Here is a 20,488-nt window from a genome sequence, read left to right as displayed (position 1 = left end):
ACAGCTGGGAAAGGCAGCTGTCCTGCCTGCTTTAGAGGGCAAAGAGAAGGTCTCGCTCTCAGCCATTTGCCAATACCTGATTGAAGGATGTCTCTTTTAAAGTCTGAGGCCCACGCTCCATCATTGCATGAAGTGGTTCCAGCACCTCAAACATTCCCTTCACATTCCTTTCTCCAAAGTACAGACGAGACGCTTCTTCCAAACCTTCATGCCACATCTCATGCCATAGGATGGCTACACGGATTAGCTCTTCACTCACCTGTTTTAAGATAGGAAAAAGATTAAATATTGAAAGAAAAATGCAATGACTGACGTAATTTTTACTGACATAAAAATGCAAAATTACCTTCTTCAAAGACTATGAAATATTTCTTACTGACCACTAGAGGGAGCTATAAAAACTTCCCCAATTGCAGTATACATTTTTCTGCAAAAACCTGACCAGATTTTTCACACATTATTTGTTGCCTTTGAAATTGTACACATATTTGCATAACTTGGCCTGAAAATAYTACTTTTCATTCATTCATAAAATCTTTAGCAATTGAATTACTTTATCCACGTTACGCACGGTAAGGTTTGTTTCCACTTCTCATTAAGCAAAAATTTCTCTTTGTGGAATAATGTTCTTCCCTAAATTTATTCAAAGGGGACGCTACAACTGAGTGACTGTTATTTCCTTTTTATATAAAGGATTTTCTTAAAATTATATACTGTAGTACTATAATGTCTTTCAAAAACAAGAATACAAAATAATTAATTATACTTCAACAAAAATTAACATTGATCAGTCATTTCCAGGTTAGTGAGGGGGGGTTGTCTATGAAGACCACAATCTCAATATACCTGTGATACTTCATCCCTGAAATGCAATACACCTTACAGTAGACAAGCACTCACCATCATGGCCTGCTGCACCAGAGTGTTACTGTGCTCACACATGTTTTTCAAGATCTTATTTGCAGCATTGTGACGTGCAGTAGTTGTGGATTTAGAGGCCACAGTTAAAGGGTAAATCAAAGCCTACAGTGACATCAAACAATAACATTTTAGAACCATGCAGGAAAGCTACATAAATTGAAAGACCAGCAAAATATTAATAAGTGGCAGTCTTAGGGCAGGACAGGAGAAAGCAAGCCTGCTTCTTGAAAGAGCTGACACGAGTTTGCTATTTGAATTACAATCTGAAAAGCTCATTAGATCTTCATTTGCTGAGTAGCTAAATAACTTTAAAAGCTGATGTCAAATGGGAACAACAGAAAGTTCTCTAGCCTGCTGTGATTTTCCCCATAATGGGAAGAAATTCAGATAAAATATCTGTGAAGTAGTTGCTGCCTCTTAGCAGTTAATGAGCTTAGACTTAAAAAGGTGATTTTTGCTCTCCAGCTTCTTAGTAGAAAACTGCGTGGCTCACCTAACCCTCCTGTCCATCTTTCCTGCGAACAGGGCTGAGATAAAGAAAATAGTCCCTATCTCCCCTTGCTACAACTTTCACTGCAATGACAGTGACCACACACCGCATGTATGGTAGGTGAAACAGAACATAAAGGAAATGCGTTAATTGTCTAGGAGTTGATGGACAACCTCTAAGCCAAAGATTACCTGGGGATGATACCGTCCAATATCCGTGAGGAGCTGGTGAATAAGACGTCCTACTAAAGGTCGAGGGGTGTCAATTCTTGCAATGAGCTGAGGGATAACCTAATAGAAAGGATAAATAAGAAAAATAAATATCCTAGTCATCTCATGTTTGGAACTCACAAGCTGCTCTGCTCTCTGCTAGAGACCTCACAGTCTCTAAAGACGACAGAAAGACCCATAATTCATTTTTGAAGTTGTCAGAGGATAACCCAGCAAAGTTCCAAGGAGTGAAGAGAAACACAGACCAGGGGGGTGAAAGGACACACATAATATGCAAAACCACTACAGGATCTTGTGCATCTTGAATGGAAGATGTAACGCTCAAAGTAATTAAACTATTTCTACAAGACTCATTTGTCAAAGTAATCTTGAAATAGACTCACAATCTGAATTACATTAGAGTAGCAAAGTGATGTTTTATGTGGTATACATATCATCTCTAATTTTAAAATCTTTACACTCTCATTCATATGCAATAATGGCACATAAATTGCAGAAATGCATGAAAGAGTGCTACTACTGTTTCTGTTTAAGATGTTTGTTAAATAAGTTACAAATCGTACTGCTAATACACTGCTCTCCTCACTCACCTACAGAGGATTACTTGGCAAAGGATCATTATGGATACTACAGATTCCCAAGCTCCCTTGAGAAAGTAGAACTGGGAGCTGTGCTAGACCTCCGTGTTCCTTACCTGCAGCCAAGTATCTATTTGGATTGCCTTGACTCCTTCAACCAAAGCCTCATTTACATCAGGCCAGTGACCATAGTCAAACCACAGAGTAAGGACCCTGAAAAAAAGAAGAAATACATTCAGGAATAAAACAAAACATTCCAGTCAAGTATCTTCACATCCATTAACAACAGACTTTTTCCAAGAACCAAGAAACACAGGATAAGAGTATAGGAACTTAAACTACCTTGGACTGAATATTTAGCATTCATTCAGTTTAGCAACAAAATAAAAGAGAATAGAAAYGGGTTACACCTCACTTTAAAGCATGAACTTAGAGCACATCCCTTTATCAACTACATTTTATTTACTATGTGCTATATTATATACCTTAGTGTGTCCTGTAGGTTGTTTCCTCGAGACAGAGATATGGATCGGAAGAAACCTTGGACGGCAGGGACTGTGTACATCAAGAGGGTCTTGGACAAATCCTTTTGGAATGAAAATTGCTGCATTAGCTCTACACAAGGCTATCCTTTATATGAAACCTGAACTAGGTAAGGGGGAGGAGGGAGAACTATGCAGAAACAGAGATTTAATTCACACTACGATTGACTTCTGTTCATGTTCTTTGTAAGACTTCATATTTTGCTTGACTGTACACATATCTCTCAGCCTGGCAGGAACACAGAAGTCTTACTATGCTTCAACTGGCAAAAAACAGGGACAGCAAGCAAGACTAAAAGCTACAATCCTTCCAGAGCTGGCAAGCAGAAGACAGATTCCTGAGAGAGTGTTCTATTGTGGAGTGCTTAGACAGGAAAATTTGTTACTGCACATCATATCACCTATGATAACTCTCTATAACTTTACTCTTAGTTCCCAGCTAATCTATGGTCATTTTCATTAGTTAARTCCTCTTGTCTTAAGACTAAGTTAATCTGAAACTCCTCACTCTTGCTGTAAGCTACCGGCATAGATACAGACAACTTCCAAAACTCAAACACAYGTAGTAGCTTGTTCTTCACTGTAACCTTTTCCTGAGAGTGAGCAATAAGTACTGATCTCAAATTAAACAGAGAAGARTGGTACCTCAGTGACTTTTTTCTGCACTGGAGATGGGATAGGGCTGTTCTCTGTGCTTTCTGCCTCACTTTCACTGTTGCTGCCCTCTGTGTTGGCACTGGTGATGCTGGCTCCACTGGCATGACGCAGTTTCTTCTTCTCATCTCTGGCCTGGTTCTGATGTTTGTAATGAAGCACAGCTTCAAAGTTCATCACTGCCCATGCATGCCAGGCCTGCCAAAAGAAGAGAACTTCAACAAAAATCAGAGGAAAGATGAATCTTTTCTGCAACCTGTACTGTCTAATGATTAGAGATGTAGTCCCAGCTTCTCAAAGTCCATGGATAACGGTAGCAAGTAATGCCCTGCAGACACCACAATGCTTTGTTCTCTCTATCAACTGTAGTTTTAATTTCTTATTAACTTGAACAACACCATGACAAATACTTGGCCAACAACTCCATGTTGGATATTGTGGCATCAAAAGAGCTCTGTAGCAAAATTTATGTCACACTGCATTCCCACATTCCTTAATTTTTCAAAACTTAAAATGAAGAAGGACTAGAGGAGGCTTAAGAGGATGAGATGAGGGAGAAGGCTGCCCCAGAAAAGATCTAGCATCAAATACTAATTTAGAACCCTTAAGTAAAAGGCTCTTTAGAGAGTTAGTAACAAGACTCTTCCCAGTTCAATACACTTAGCAAAAACAGGTTAAAATGTTTCTATTTAGATTACCCTTTCTTCTTCAYTGTTAGCTGACAGGAGAGAAAGTCCCAAATACAAGACTAGCAACTGATCTGTGGTCTTTATACTGGTCAGATAAAATTCTGAATAACAGTCATGATTGCTATGGGCTGCCTTCTTGGTTGCTAATCCTACTCACAGTAACAATGCAGTTACAGGTCATCTCCCTATCAACAACTTCCTTTCCTGTATTATGGAGTGTGGTCATATTACTGATCTCCTTGCAACYGTGCCTTAAACTTCTCCTTACTGACCTTGTACCAGTTGCGGTCATGCTCTGTTGCAGCACTGTAGTATTGCAAAACTTTGGGGATTGTGCTCTCATTGATGCCTTGGAGATTCAGCTGCCACTCACCCAGTTTCAGGAAACACCTGGTTAAGCAAAAGGATTATTGACTCTCAGAGAGAACGTAGGATGAAAATGAAGATTTCTGGACTGAGAGGCAGACTTCTTAGGCAAAATCTGAAAGATATTCTGTGTGGTAAACACCCTCTGTAAGCCTCTTCTGCAGACAGGCAGCATATGTGGTACCTTCAACAGATAAAAGTTCAAAAAGCCTACATTCYGTGAGAAGCAAACTGGCTAACGGTTTCGCTTTTAGAGGGTGGAGTAGGGATCAAACTTTGCTCCCCCTTTATATCTATTATAAAATGGATTTAAGAAGTTAACAGGGGCATAAAAGGACTCGACTGATAAAATGCACACAATCCATGTGCTGGCTAGCTATACTTATCACCATATGAACTAGCCTTCTGGAGAAAACACACTGTGACAACCAGCCAGTGGAAACACAGCAAAACTGCTTTTGGGCCAAGCCAGAACCTCATTAAGCCATCCCCTCCCTGAGGAAAGAAAAACAAAGCATTTTCACTGCAGCAGGGTGGGGCTGTGAAAAGCCTAATACTTCACTCTCTCAGCAGGTTTTAAATACCACAATTGCACATCTGTCCTTTCTACATTTTGCAGTTTCCAACAAGCCTTGTGCAAGAAAAATTTTATGCATAACTCATCACTAATCTGCCTTCCAAGATAGTCCCTATGGAGGGAAAATAATAATAATAAAAAAAAAGATAGCTGTTATCAGGTTCCCAGTCTCATAAAAGAGAATGAGATGCATGGCTCTCTTTAAAAACTCTCTTCAGCAATAAACACTATGCAATTTCTTATTTAAATGGGAGATGACAGAATCAATAAGGCACCTCGAAATATGTGGAAGAAAATGGAGATTTTAGATGTATTTTTAATGCAACAATATTTTAAGAGACTATCACATGCTGGGTACCCATTGCCTGAGGCACTGCTGTTGTACTGAGGGCACCAGCTGCCAAGTACAGATACRCCAGGCATAATAGAAATGCTCTTTTCCTACTGAGTGGATCCCCTGAAAACCAAAGGAATAGTCATGCTGGGAGCTCTACCTTCTGCCAATGAGCCACAGTGCAGGAAAAATACAACCAGCTGCCAGTGACAAATACAAGCTTGTTTACAATGATTTGTCACTATAACATTTACTGAAATCATAAATAGATAACGATGTAATACCAAACTGCTCTCTACCAACTAGACGAGAAATATTCTGTTCCTCCCAAAGTGGAGGTTTTGTCTGAAATACTTGATCTGCACAGACCCTGCAACCCCAGGAAGGACATCAAGTGTTTCCATACAGGTAAAGGGTCTCCAAGGACCAAATGCTGACCGTGCCATGAGCTTGTGGAGTTCCTGCTTGTGCTGCTGGTCTTCAGTCGCAATAGCATGCTGTGCCTGTTGCTGCATTGTCTGCACGAAGTGCTGCATGTGCTGGAAAGCATCAATCTGTAATTGGACGATGACAACGGTAAGGACTGTGGGGGTTAAATAACTTCACAAGAGAGGAAGACAATGTGGAAATAAATTTTCACRGAAAGTAAAAACTATATTTTTCTTTCAAAGCCTTTTAACTGCTTACATCCTTCTAAAATCAGGTCATAGTCCTGTTCTGTAGCACCAAATAAAGAGGTTAGAGATTCTTAAATTAACATCTTATAAATCTGGACACTGAATTGCTACACTGAGGAATTAATAAATGTATCCTTTGATGGCTCAGCTTCATGTCATACATGCAGTCAAAAAGATGACCAACCATAACACAAGGTAACATTGCGCTTTGATGCACAAGAGCCCAGCTCTGGAAAAATGGCGAGGTAAATTGTATGAGAAGAAACCTTCAGCGGCAGAGAAGGTCCCAGTACTGCTCACACAAAGTGAGATTTGACTTGCAATTGAACATATACATTGAAGGAAGTCCACCAATCCCAACAATCTAACAAATGTTCATAATTTACAAACTGCCCCTGACCAGGTCAGTACCATAATAGACAGGATCACAGACCCCTAGAAGCTCGTCTATAATAAGCTACCACTTGAGAAAACCAATCTGAGAAAATACTAACTGAAAACCCACAGCTCCCTGAGCTTCCCTCCTAACTCCTGAGCTTTGTCTAGGCTTACAATGCACACCAAGGGATGTAAACTTTGAGGTGTTTCAACAAATGAAAATCTAGATTTCTCCTAATATTGTTTAAGTACAACTGTACATTGCTCCTTTGCCAGTAGGTTACACAGACAGTAATGCTAAAGCAACTTGCACCACCAAATTTGGGGAGAAGACTCTCCGAAATTTTCTTGAAAGAATTAAGGAGTAAGAAAAGCTAAAGTTAAAAGTTTAGCAAAAGAAGTGTGTACGCCTCACTGGAAGCAATTAGAGTAAAGCCTTTGTGAACCGCAAGGTCATTTCAGGTCAGAAACTGCACAGTGTGTTTTCTAGGAGTCCAATTTACTTCTGTTCCATTTAGAGAAATGAGCTATTTCAGAGAGAAAGGGGGAGAGAGAAGAATCACCTAAATTGGAATGACTCATCTGTCCAGTTCAAATGTCAGCATGGAGTCAGCCATCAGGAAAAAGTTTTTCAGCCCAGGGCAAAATAAATGAAACAATCACTCTAACATTCATGGGGGCATTCCACAGCTAGTAACCTGGATCAGTCAGGTGAACACACCCAGTTACATAAAACGCTCATCTACATATATCGCTAGGTATAGATGAATATTCTTTATCTAATACAAAACAGGACATAGGGATACATCCAATCACGCAGTGGTTCCGGTACCAACACAGGAGAGTGCCATACAGATACATCCCATGTTTGCTATGAATAGCACTCCAGACTGCAGATTTCACTGCACCCTCACATAGCTTCTTCTGCCATAAAGTTGCAGTTTTAATCTGAATTTCAAAAACAAGCATGTAATTTCCAAGTGCTTACAAAGGCCTGAACCATGCAGTCAGCCCTCCCAGCAGAAAAGTGCTCAGAGAAAGGACTGGGACTTGTGTGCAGGTCTAGAATTACTATTATTTTGGGTAAAGCACTATAAACACATACACAGCTGTAGTATGTTAGAAAGAAGGACAGAAAGCCCCTGTGCACAGAGCTTACACACTACACTAAAATAGGAAATCATTCAAGGAGCAAGAGGTGATTCTAATCACATCTGTGTCCTTCTCATCTTTGCTGTTTTGTTAATATTTATTTCCTGTCTTCTGGCAACAGTTTATTTTAGATACATTCTCTTTCTTTCTTCCTTCTCTAACTCTTAGCAGCTTCCTTCATTCCGCTTTCTACAACTGCACCATTTCCTGAATCTTATCTGCCTCTTTCTCTATCACAGATTGAAGGAAAAAAAAAAAAAAAAAAGTCGTCTTCACTCAGAGACAAGCATAAGAAAGCATAGAGTCCTTGGGTCATTTACTGAAGAAAGTAAGGGATCATCACACTCTATTTTACAAAGCCAACAGAACAGGGCCTCATCAGCAGCTCCTTCTGTTTTTTAAATTCAAAGAATAGTTAGGTCATGGCAATGATCCCATAGCAATGGCTCTGCTCCAGTGCTGGCGATCCCAAAGGCAGGAAAAATAAAAAAGATGTGGCAGAATATGAGAATAAATGGAGGCTTTAACGTATATTAAAAAAAAAGATAAGTTATCCAGTCTGGAGATTATTGGATTTGAGTATGTAAATTCTCCCTGTGTTGCAATGTCAAAAACATTCACCCTGGGCTCTTTGGAGCCAAACTGTTCCCCTGACAAAACCCTATGTACTTTTCAGCTGTCTTTTAGTTAGAAGTTTTCAGTCATATTCTCAATAAAAGTCAGTTCTGCTCAGCAGCTAAGTACAAACTGTTCAGGATATTTTTCTAAAACTGGAGACAGAAAGAGAACTTTCTTCCCTCTTTCAATATGCAACTCTGACCATAGGGACAGGGAGAAGACCTGGTAATCATCAGCACAGTGGCTGAAAGATTAAGTAACAAGCCTACACAGTAAAACCCTGGTGAGGACAGTAGAGATACTACTGACCATTGATCTTCGGTGCATCTCTTGGGTACCTGATGCTGTTTTAACACAGATAACCTTTCCAGGCAGGGAATAAAAATAGTGCTACTGCAGAGTTTTAAAATAAAACTTCAAAAACTTCTCAGCAACAATAAGGAAAGGGACTGGTTACTCTTTTTTYAGGTGAACAAAACTAAAACCTTCAGCCTTGACTTTTTTCTGTGGGGACTATGGAGAGTTAAAGTCTCCAAGCCCTGCATGAAACCTAAGCAATGAAAAATAGGGGGTCATCTGTTCTTTGGTACCTTACGCGCACTCTTCCACATATGTTTCATGTATGCATAGGTCACTTGGGGATGTACTGTTGGCAATGGATGATCCAACTGTCGAGATGGATCTACTCCCAAGAGCAGGACGAGTGTTTTATGGGCCAAAGCCTGGAAAGAGAAAAAGCTAGTTAAAACCAAAGTTTGTTCTTACTTCTGTTTCACATCCACCCCYGAACTGCCTACCACTTAAAAGCAGTTGTCCCTCTTTAGATAACATGGGCATAGATAGACCATATGAGATAGATCTGGGGACAGCAAAATAAGGCATGGTTGTCAAAGAGGCATACATATYACAAGTGACAAACAGTAGAGCCTGCGTATGGCTAAGAGCTGTGGTTTGTCAAGAAAGCCATGAGAGTCCCTGGTACTGGTCCCCTCCTGAGTTTTAAGCCAGAAACCATGGTTTCACTGTCACCAGAACAAAATATGGCCAATGACATGACAAGCAACACCTGCTTCTGAAAAACAGATGCATAATACCTGATTTGGGAAAGAAAAATGTGCTTGATAAACTCATCATATCAATTTATAAGGGAGCAAGGATGTAACAAGTCAACCATTCCTGCCACGACCTATACTGAAAATAAGGAGAGCTCTCAAACAGCAGCATCATCACCACTTTCTGTACATGTAAGAACACCACATGACAGACCATACGTCGTCTTCTGGCTCTGAGCATTAGATTCTCAATTCCAATAAAYTCATCGCCAGTAAAGAGAAGAAAGTCTGATTCAAATTTTTTTAAAAAAAATGTTGTGAATGTTCAAATAAGATTGTAACATTTCATGACGCTAACGTAACTTTATACATTTGACAAAAAAGTGGGAATTACTGATAGCAGCTGTCTCTGATAAATCAGTGCTACATAAGAACTTTCAGGCGTAGCAAGCAAAACCAAATTGACTCCAAGTCCCTCTCACATGTAACGTTAACCCAGCAGAAATAACGCTTGGCTATAAGTGTTTAACTCTATGGTAATTAAAGTTTCAGCAACTTCTGATCAGTCTTCTTTTCAGAGGAAAATCCACCTCATTTGGATGAGAGTATCAGAAAACCTTATGGTTAAAGTGAGATGACAAAGTCAGCTATTTAAATACTTGTTGTAGAGGGCAGGGGCTGACAATGCTTACCAGTCTCCCACTCTTCCCACACAAGCTGGCATACTTGAGCCAAGTTCTCATGTCCTCGTGAGGATTCACGACAAGAGATCGGACCATCAGTATTCTTTGCCAGTCTTCCACAATACGTTGACAACCCTGGGAGAAAAAAAAGTAGCAAAAATTTTAGTGTGTTCTCTCCAATATACTCCCCATAGCCTTAATTCAGAATCTGAAGGGGCTTTTCCAAGATGGAGAGATTTCAGTACCCACAATTCATAGCAGGCTGACGTAAATAAGTAGCTGGCTATTGCCTCAAAACTGCTGTGTGTGAAAAAGTCCCTGACCCTTCACAGCCAAGACGGCATGAGAAGCCAGCTCAGGAGAAAAGGAGAAAAACTTCTAAAACAGAAATACATCCAAAATTAGGAAAGCTATTTAAGCAATTTCAAGACCAGTCAAGAGGTCCCTTCTGGACCCAGTTTTAAGGTCTATTTTTGGTTTAAACTGTGACAAGTCTCAAGATGGAAACAGCGCAAAGCAAATGGTTAAAAAGATATACTTGTTACTGCTTTTTTTTCCTTCTCTTTGCATGTTGCCATTAGAGAGGCTGGCATAATTGGACTGACATTCTGCCAGAAACTGCAGTCCCAGCTGCTTGTGCAAGCACTGTTTGATAACTGCCTGCCTGAAGGGAGAGCCAGAGCAACACAGTCGGAGCAGGATTTGGGTCTGCACTTCGAAGGTTCAAGGATGCTACAATGAACTACAACTATGGATGGGATGAACACATCTGAACGCAGGGTGCTTGTTGCAATGACAAGGTCTTTCAGGTAACAGTGATACTCTGAAGTTAGTATCATCCAAAGATGGCTTAGACTTAGTTTTGTAGTAGACAGAAGACTGTCCAATAGTAGAAAGTACCTTAACACCAAAGCATCTATTTCTTTCCCATTTTTTCCTTTTTATTTTCCTTCACAAAATTGAGGGCAGGATAGTTATGCAAAGCTTGTTCTCTGACATTGAAACAAATATTCAACATATTCATCCAACAGGCATTTTATAATTATTAAAAAGAAGCTATAAAATGTGCAAGAACTGTATGTACTGCTTTCAGGACCATAAACAGCTGTGTTCAGACATTACACTTCCTGCCACTCTCAGTCTCTCCACCCTAGTGGAATGCTCCTGAGCTTTTCCAGACAGGAATGCATTTGAGAGACTAAAACCTTTGTCACAGTTTCCCAAACAGTTGAAAAATATACAGCAGCAACAACCTTTCAAAAGGAGGCACATATAGCAGTGACAGGGAAAAAACACTGCATGGAAAAGGATTCTTCCTTCTAGCAGTATATTAAAAATCAGTATAATTTGAACAATTTACCCCAACTTTTCTTTTTTCCTTGCAAAAACCATCTCTTTAAACAGTGGTCCTGTAAGAACTTCATATAATGACATTCACTTTCAGTGAAGAAATCCTTCCGGTAAGGAAATCACCTCAACATATTTGGCTGATTTTAAGTATCTGCAGGTGCTTCAGATTTTTTTTAGCAACACAACAGTGTTGCTAAAGGGCATTAAAAAGAGGACAAGGATAATAAGTGGCAAATATTCTTGTACCAGGTCAGAAGGGAACAGACAGTCTTTTAGAAACATGTGAATTCTGTGTCCAGTTTTCCAGCACCATGAGATAACATGCAGCCAGTCAGGTAACTAGTTCAAACTAGCATTATGCAAACTAACATTTTCAAGTAATATCCAACAGTAAGACAAGCAGCTTGGAGATGTTTCTTGCCTCTTCATTCCACATACATCTACTTCAAGGCTTAAAACATCCTACTGAGGTTCCAGCAGTAGTAGCTCAAAAGACAGAAAGCCTGTAACCATGCAGGCATAGATAATGTTTGGATAGAAAGCAAAGTGGAAAGAAAAATCTGCTGAGCCATCACACTGCAACTTGCAAGAAAGCTGTCTGTGCTCTGCACATCATCTACATCCTTGGTCTTTGCATAGATGTACCTGCAGTCTTTCCCACCATATTTGGCGGATGATCTCACGGCGTTCTGGTACAAGTTTATACTGGATAACCTCTTCCAGCTCTGACAGCATCTGGCAGGATACCATAGCCTAAAAGAAACAATTACATTCCATCCCAAACATTACAGAGCAAATCTAGAATTAAGGAGCAATACTTCGGCATCAAAATCTGAAGTATATATGCTGCCCAACAGGTAAAGGACAGACTGCCATATACTGATATGTAGATGACATACTAACCATGCCAATTTTGATTTCTTTTGAGTGGTGGAGCTCATCCTGCAGTTTAATTTGTACCTAGGCTGCTTCTACAAAGTTATATTCATCATCTAAGAAGAAATGTTTAGCTTGTGGGCCTAAACATGTCTTATAATTGATTCAAATACTATTAGGGCCTTTTAAGCAACTTCTAGAGGTAGTCTGAATCAGTAATGAGGAGAACGAAGGCTAAGAGATAGACGCTTACCCCATAGGCTCGACTGTAGCTCTCTCCTGCCATGGCAGTCAGCTCAGCATCTAGCAGATCTCTGGCCTTGTCAATGCACTGAAACAGAGACATTTTTGGAGGAGGAGGAAATTGTTTTGTCCAGAAAGAGTCAACTGCTCAAAATGCTATTCATCTGTTCCACCTTAGAAACAAAGGTGCCATTATTTCTGTATTTCTGTTCTTCAGCAAGGATCAGGAATGGATGTTACACTGGGGAGGGTTGGGGGGGGTGAGGGAGGGGGAAACACATACAGGAGTGTGTCCAGTAGCAGGTGGAAGTCAAGGGGGTTATCATCTAAACAGTCTGTAAAAGTTTGTCTTTCCACCAAGAAGTTTCCAGTACTTCTGATCCTAGTGTCATTGCAGAGATCAACAGTAACATTTACAGAGGAAAAAAGTTGACATTTTAGTGCAAGAGAATCAGTTAGAAGAAAGCCTCAAGAACTGTCTCTCTAAAAATATACAATGGTCAAAAATGGGTTTCATGGTTTTATGTGGCCCAGCAGGTTTTTATGAATTTTACAGGACCTGCAAATTCCATTTCTATCTCTGCAAATGCAGCATGTTTTTGAGGCATGAAATACAGTCCTGCTCTGGTTCCAGTCATTCTGTAATCTCTCATCTGCAGTTTTTCCTGTTCAAAGTGTTAAAAGGTTAATCACAAACTCTAGCCCTTTGAATGCCTGGCTTATTTTATCRTGCACATCCCTCAAAAATCTATGTATGGGTTTTGACAGAGCAGACTGTATTACTCTTTTATCTAGGTTGGCAAGTCAGCACCGAATTCTGAGAAATGGTACTTGAGCTTCCTTGGAAAGTAAACAATGTGCTTCAAATTTACAGAGGGGGRAAAAAAAAATCTGTCTGCAAATCTTCTCCATATCTGACAAGCATGCCAATATCGCTCTGCTTAATAAGCTTCTTAATGGACTTGTTCCTTGCCTTGAGGTGTCTCTTTTAATTTAAGATTTATCAGTGCTACCAGAAAAAATAGAGCAAAAGTTCTTGTACTTCATTCACAGAAGCACCTCACTAAGGAGCTGCAACACAGGCAGCCGTGCACAGAATAGCCATGGAGAATTGTGTGTGTCTTAAACTATCCGTGCTTTCTATCAAGTAGTGTTTTGCAGAATTTCATCCCTACAGGGATGTTCTGTGCACTTTTTTGTCTGCCAAATAGATCTAAAAATACAGAAGTCTAGGCATGACTAAGGCTCTTTGTGCTCTACAGATCTGGACCAGTACTACCTGTACAGGTATTCACTACCATGTTTCTAGAAATATAAGAGCTCACAAGACCTCCTAGAAACACAAGCTCAGTCATTAAGGTCTAATATGTCAATCAAAAGGAAGTTATTAGGTAATTCGCAAGTTGTAGTCAACTGCTTTAAAATGGCATGCCTTTCCATGCAGCAGTGTAGCTTAGCTCATCTTAGATTAGGTTTTGGGAAGCCAGCAAGAAAGACAGTTACCTGCTGAGCCAATGAGAAAAGGTCTTGATGAAGAGCCAGCACAGCCCTGTAGAAGGCACCATCATGAGTGTCTCTTGGGATCATGCAGGTATATTCTTCCATGCTATCCCACTGACCTGCAGAGAAACAGATACCTTCAGCAACACAACAGCCCTCTCTGCAAGATAAGAACATAACTATGTTTAAAAATAAGCAACTAGGCCTGCATTCAGTACAGCATTGAGTTCATCTACAGACTCCCTCTACATATATTATTCGAGCAGAAAGACTGATTCCCATTTGAGCCAATTCAATATGATCTTTTAAAATAAATCAAAATGTACTTCAAGATAGATTTCAGAAGATACTTCAGTTAATACTGCATGATTAAGTACACTCATTATGGATGTTCTAGCACTTTTGTAGTTCTGAAGTTAGTTTAAAGTATTTGGGCTTCCACAGTGTTGCCTGTCATACATCATGTAAGCGTGGCTGGAAGAATACCTTACCTAGACCCCAGGCAGCAGCAGCAGCCATCCTGGCCATCTTAGCTTGAGTTTCATCGTTGACCTGTGTCCACTTTTCACAGCATTGCTGGTGGAGCTGTCCCCTATGAAGAATCCACAATTTCTGATCAGCAAAAAGATCTAAGAATTTCACTTTGTTTCTGAAGGAAGAGGAGAGGGAAAAAAAAGAACCCCCCCCCCCCCAAAAAAAAAAAAAAAAAAAAAACCACCAACAAATCCCCCCCCAGCCCCTAGGATTCACCTCTTCTTCTCTGGCCAGCTCAGAGGCATGCTAGTATGATAAACCACCTATTATCAGAAAAGAATTTAAAACAGACTATGCTTTGAAAACACACGTCCAGAAAAAAGTTTGCATCTGTTCTTCAGAAGTCAGTCAGACCTGTTAACAACTGAGCTATCAACACGAGCCTACAAATTCATAAAAAAAAAAAATGAGGGAAAAAACCCAAAACCAAAACCTGTCAAACAAAGGATATTTAAAACTTATTTGCAAGTGACAGTACAAGGAATATATAATCTGAATAGTTTGTCCGTGGCTCCCACTATCAAACATTTTGCATAAACACACCAAATTTGAAGACAAACTAAGGTATCAGGGCTGCAGTAATCTAGTATGAAAATGCACCATAGCAGGATCTCAGGGTGAACTCTTGTCTCCAGTGGAGAGGAAACATTGGGATGTTTTATATTATTTCTTTTAAATCAACTATGAATGCTCTACTGATCAAAACAATTTTTCTGGGTGTTGCAGTTTCAGAATTTCTCAGGCTGGATACTCTGTAGCAGTCGAGTAGCTTGCCAACTGTGAGGGAGTCCAACTTGCCTTCTTACTATCATCCTCTCCTTGCAGAAGGGAAGATGAATTAGAAAATGATGGTATGCCACAGGCAAGGCAGTTACTCTGACAGCTTAGTAGTCCAGGAGGAAAAAAAATGAAAAAACAAACCAAACTGACCAAGAGCAGTAAATCAAAACCTAATTGATGCTAATAAAGAAGAATGGCTCTTGTGGACACAGCTAACAGGAGACAAATGGCTAAGTATGTTTTGGCTGTACTTTCAAAATGTCACTGCATGGAGTACTGAGATTAAGATGCTGTGTAGCATCAGTCTTAGATGAACTATCACACGCTGTGAAGCAGATTCAAGTAGCATGAACTGCCAAGTTCAACGTTACTAAAGACAGCAGTAGCCAAACCAGACGAAGGGAATCCTCAGTCTTGGGATGATGTCTCTATAGTCAGTTGTGATGGAGGAGAGAGCTCTTGCAATAGCACTTCTGAATTGTGAAAAGCATCTGAATACAGATGGTTATAAGCAGAAGGGAGTGCAGTTTTACAGTGGAACATACACAGATCCTTGTAAGTCTGTCTCTAAGAATATGCTTACTTTCGGTCTTTTTTTTTGTTTGTTTTTGCCATAATCGCATTAATTCCTGCACTACAGCTCAGTATAGTCTCCTGAACTGAACTGATGTTTAATTTCCCTTTTAAGACACCACTGTAAGTATCAAATATTTACTTCACTAGTCATATCTGAATACTACATTTAATTTTAGACTCTCAGACAGGTTCTGGAACCTCTGTGCCATACTTTATACATAGGTAGCATCAGAGAAGGCATGAAAACATTCCCTGCTTTTTTGTTTTGTTTTGTTCTTAAGATTTCATTTTTCCAAATGTTGTAGGGAAAACAGAAAACTCAGGTTCTTTCTGAACACTTCCAGTCAACTCCTGTGGCACAGATTTTTGCATTAAGGTCTTCAAGTTTTAGGTTCAATTTTTTGACACACCTCATTGTYGTTCAGATCCTTTTGGAAAAAAAGGACAGCGAAAAAGGGTGAGAATGCCAGAGAAAGCCCCATCAGAATGGAAAGAAAATAAAAATTCCAGCAAGACAGTTTGTACAACATACAGGCCAGAAGACATCAGAAAGAGAGAGAGCAGCACTTTTTTTTTTTCCCCCTGTAAGAACACGCATTATCCGGACACAGAAATTTTCTCTTTTTATGTCAGAAAAATATTGACTGCAAGCGAAAGTATTGGGATGGTCCTCATCACTACAGACTGTCAACAGACACACAATATCTAGCTCCAACAGAGGAACAGAATCCTTTTGTAATATACTTGTCATTAAAATGTGATGAAGCAGATGGTTCTGAGAGGATACTTTACACAAATCCTTGTCCTGCAGGAGGGAGAAATTCTATAAATCCCTAATGGGATCTGTCTACTTCTTAGAAAAAAAGATGGAGAAACTGACCAGTAAGAAATTGTATGTTTCTTAGCAAAAAAAAGATAAACCCAATATGCCCCCCCTCCTCCTGCTCAATCTAAAACAAAAAGGAGGTTGAGAAACCTGAATGCTGACAGCATTTTTCTAACAGCTCTGTTTCTCCAGCAACTTGAGTAGTAAAATGAATGTGGTGGAGAGGAGTCTCCTTCCTGTGGGTTCATGTCAGGACACATCAGCAGAGAGCTCTAGTGAAATGGAAAGCTCAACAGAAAGGCAGGGCCTGAACCAAATAACTTATGCCCCTGGGCATAACTGCATAATACAGCCCCCAAGACATGTCCTCTCCAATTATCCTCTTTGAATTGAAGTGAGCAGGGAGAAAAACAGAAGCTCCTAGTTAACTAACAAGTTTTAAGCCACCACCAGCTCTTCCTCTCATGGAAACTGACTCTAACCAGTTACATGTTGATAGCACAGATTTAACACAGGTTTTGAAATACCAAATGTCCACAAAGGCAAGACCTAACGGATGCTAACAAAGAACAATAATGAAAGAAATACAGACACACGAAAGGGACTTGGCAAAAAGGTTTTAAAATGAGAGCATTTTATTTGGCATAACCTTACCTAGACAATTACTGGTAAGCAGGCAATTTTGCTAACAGTTGCGCAAAAGACTATGCATTCTTGATAAGCACAGGTCCAATGATGAGTAAAATACAAGTTTCTTCTCACAGTTTAATCAGAGATAAAAGGAGCTCATCATGGCCCTGTTTTCCAACGCTTGCTTTTGACAAGCACTGCCCATTTAATGTTTCCTGAGAGGTCCTCTCTATTTTTAATTTATTCCTTCATTACAAATGGGGTTGATCTGATCATAAGATATATCTAAAAAAAGACCTGTCACCTTATCAGAYGGTTATTTCCAAAAAAACCTGGAGATCTAATTTCTAATGCTGACTTTGAGGAACAAATTGAAAAGGCATTGGAAATCTTCTAATGTTCAATCAGCAGAAGTAAATAGGAATTCAGTTAAAAGATAAATGTCACCTGGATGACAGCATCCAGAAAAGAGTTAGGCACCATTTTTAAAGTACGGTAACTTGCTGTATTTCTGAAACAAGAGGAAAAATCTATAAAACAGAAAGATAGGAGGAGGCAGCAGATAACCTTGATATGGCACAGACTGCTTGATATAACTAGCCTTCTCTTGATCTCTAGGTGTTCCTTTCTTACCATTCACCAAGTGCTTCCAAGCAACGCATTCGTCCCAGCATCAGCTCAGGATCATCCTTGTTTGTGTCCATCTTCTTGTCATAGGCCACCAGAGCATCTTCCCATTCATGAAGCTTTTCATACCAGGTAGCCTGAATTTCCTGAGAGATAGAGGAAAAAAAAATCAGAAGGAAGAACAGTATTCATATTCACCATTCTGTAGTAACTACTGCAGCATTTCCTGGAACATCCAGTGTCTGTGTTGGTTCTCCAGCCCTTTGTTTATTCTAAATATCCTCAAAGACTAGTCTAATACAGAGAAAGACTTCAAGCTAGTGAGAAAATATGAATCCTGAGTATTGCTCAACCTGCACAGAAATAAACTCAGGTTTAGCAGATAGATGAATTCCTTATCTTCTTACTCACTGCCACTGAAAGAGAGCTGGGCTGTATCAAGTTCTTTGTTTTTTTTGTTTAAGGTTGTGGGCGGGGAGGGGAGAACAGTAAATCTATAGAGTATTCCACTTTCCATTACTGCATATGCTTGCATTTAAACAAGAATGTGTTCAAGAATGAAGAAACTAAAGGGAAAAAGACTAAACAGCACAGAGTGTGCCTGTTACTGCTAGGACCATTTTTCAATGCAGCAAATGTGTATTATGTTGGGGTCTAATCATGACCCACACAGGAGAAGACTGCAGCTGGTAACAAAGGCTCTAAAAATAAGCCAAATGATGATCCTCAGCAGCTGCACAAACCTTTCTTCAGCCTCCCATTTCTAGATTTTATTTCTAATTTTCAAGAAATACAGTTCTTTGGATCTTTGATATTTTTTCCATACTGATCCCTGCCAATGTTTCTTCTGCTCAGTCCTTGGCAGCTCTTGTCTTGATATATGCTGTAAAACAGATCCCTTTCCCAGTCCTGTGGGCAGAGTCAGTACAAACCATGTTCTACACATCACAGTCTTCCACTTGTGACATTTATATACCAATTCTTTAACCTCTCAGCTCCATCATAATATTTCAAGTAGATTCCTAAACATAGTGCTCACAGTTCCTCTTAATTTCTTTCACTGCTTATTCTGGCAAACTCTGCATTTAGAACTGCATTACTGTTGAAGAGTGAGATTAGAATTAGATAACATGGTGCTCTGCTCAATTCACCCTAGGAATCACAAGAAGCTGCAAAGATGTTTTAAGTCAATTTTTCTCCACCAAAGGACCTTTTTTTCTAGTGTTCTTAAAACAAAAACAACTTTATATAAAAAAACATTTCTATCATTAAACACTTAAGGCCTACCTCAGATTCCCTTCGTTTGCACTGCCCCCAGGAAAACTGTATGATTCACATTTTTTATCTTGATCTGCCCTTTCAAACTTGAAAAGGGTTTCCTCCAGTTTAGATATTGTGTATAGTTAAGAGTTTAGGTTGCAGGGCCATTGATCTTCTGGCCTATAATATCATGTGGAATTATTTGTCAGCCACTTACACCACAACAATCAGAATACACCAATAAACCCCTAAGATTATCACTTCACCTGCAGAGAGATCTCTCCCTACATGGAGCACAGCAGTTACTTACACGGGGAACGAGCACAACAAAATTTCACAATTGGTTTGAATAATACACGAAGAGAAACGAGCTTCATATTTTAGAGTGGAGAACAAAAATAGGCCTGCAAGATGCATACTCACACAGGGAAACCAAGAGACATGGAGAAGAGAATCATCCAGCAGGACTTACCAGCTCCCCAAAGTGCTTCATGGCGTATTCCAGTACCCCAGCAGCTGCTTCTGGCTGTTGCAGTTTATTGTTAATGCTGAAGAGGCGGGAAGAGAAAGACCATTTAACACAGTTAGCAGTGGTTAGGAGTGAGTACAAACTTCTGCTTAATAATACCAAGATGTATCAGTTGTAAATAGTCATCTTCAAAGCTTTGAAGTGAACGATTAGACTACAGAAGGGACACAATGGCTCCATATTTGCAAGACAATAGGTGCACGTACAGTCACTGTATGTATTCTCAAGACATGCTACGCAAAAAAGTGAGTGTATGTCACTACCAATTCTACAGAGCAGCCTGCACAGGGAGAAAAACAGTTGCCAATAGTTTGTGAGGTAAAATTCTCCCAATTTCTCTCCACCACGTATGTCCTTGTCAAGTTACCAGCTCACGCATTGTGGTCTTCCCCCCCCACCCCCTTCTTCAATCCGCTTCTGGAGAAATACTTGCTGGCTGATCTCTGCTTTTCTTTAGAAAAGAAAATTAGAAGCGAAAGTAATTCTGGATCTACCAAACAGTGCAAACTGCCTTACAAAGTAAAGCGCTTTTCACTAGGCCAGAGTGTGAAAAATACTGCAAATAAAATATGTAAGTCTCCTTGGCACATGTGCTGTGCTCATTACAGTCACTTGCAGAACTGCCTGACCACGTTCAAAGTTTTACGGAAACTTACTATTTTAAATTAACTTTTCAACAATTGATAAAAGGCATCTGAAATGCAAAAAAAAAAAAAAAACAGAGAAACAAGAGACTAAAGATTATGCAGTAAAACCTGAGGCTGTGCTTGAGACTTCTGTGATTTCTTGTGTGAACAAGAATTTACTCAACATGTG

At 39.7% G+C, this 20,488-nt stretch overlaps 1 protein-coding gene across 4 annotated transcripts in view; it reads right to left on the bottom strand.

Annotated features, from left to right (window-relative positions):
* MTOR (mechanistic target of rapamycin kinase) overlaps nt 1–20,488 on the bottom strand; it is a 67,138-nt gene that overhangs the window by 9,927 nt on the left and 36,723 nt on the right. For all 4 annotated transcript variants that reach the window (XM_085309213.1, XM_085309215.1, XM_085309216.1 and 1 more), the window contains 16 exons: nt 19,616–19,691; nt 17,890–18,029; nt 14,402–14,502; nt 13,914–14,029; nt 12,421–12,498; nt 11,937–12,044; nt 9,951–10,076; nt 8,797–8,928; nt 5,820–5,935; nt 4,377–4,494; nt 3,407–3,613; nt 2,705–2,805; nt 2,336–2,432; nt 1,603–1,701; nt 901–1,023; nt 77–259 (listed from right to left, as the gene is read on the bottom strand). In XM_085309213.1, coding sequence (XP_085165339.1) covers nt 77–259; nt 901–1,023; nt 1,603–1,701; nt 2,336–2,432; nt 2,705–2,805; nt 3,407–3,613; nt 4,377–4,494; nt 5,820–5,935; nt 8,797–8,928; nt 9,951–10,076; nt 11,937–12,044; nt 12,421–12,498; nt 13,914–14,029; nt 14,402–14,502; nt 17,890–18,029; nt 19,616–19,691 — 1,921 coding nt within the window. The remainder of the gene's footprint in view (nt 1–76; nt 260–900; nt 1,024–1,602; nt 1,702–2,335; nt 2,433–2,704; nt 2,806–3,406; nt 3,614–4,376; nt 4,495–5,819; nt 5,936–8,796; nt 8,929–9,950; nt 10,077–11,936; nt 12,045–12,420; nt 12,499–13,913; nt 14,030–14,401; nt 14,503–17,889; nt 18,030–19,615; nt 19,692–20,488) is intronic.

Source organism: Rhea americana, unplaced genomic scaffold (assembly GCF_003343005.1).
Source record: "Rhea americana isolate MKP2758 unplaced genomic scaffold, rheAme1 scaffold_293, whole genome shotgun sequence".
Taxonomy (NCBI): Eukaryota; Metazoa; Chordata; class Aves; order Rheiformes; family Rheidae; genus Rhea; species Rhea americana.
Note: the sequence above shows the minus strand (reverse complement) of the source record. Positions and strands in the feature narration are given on the sequence as shown.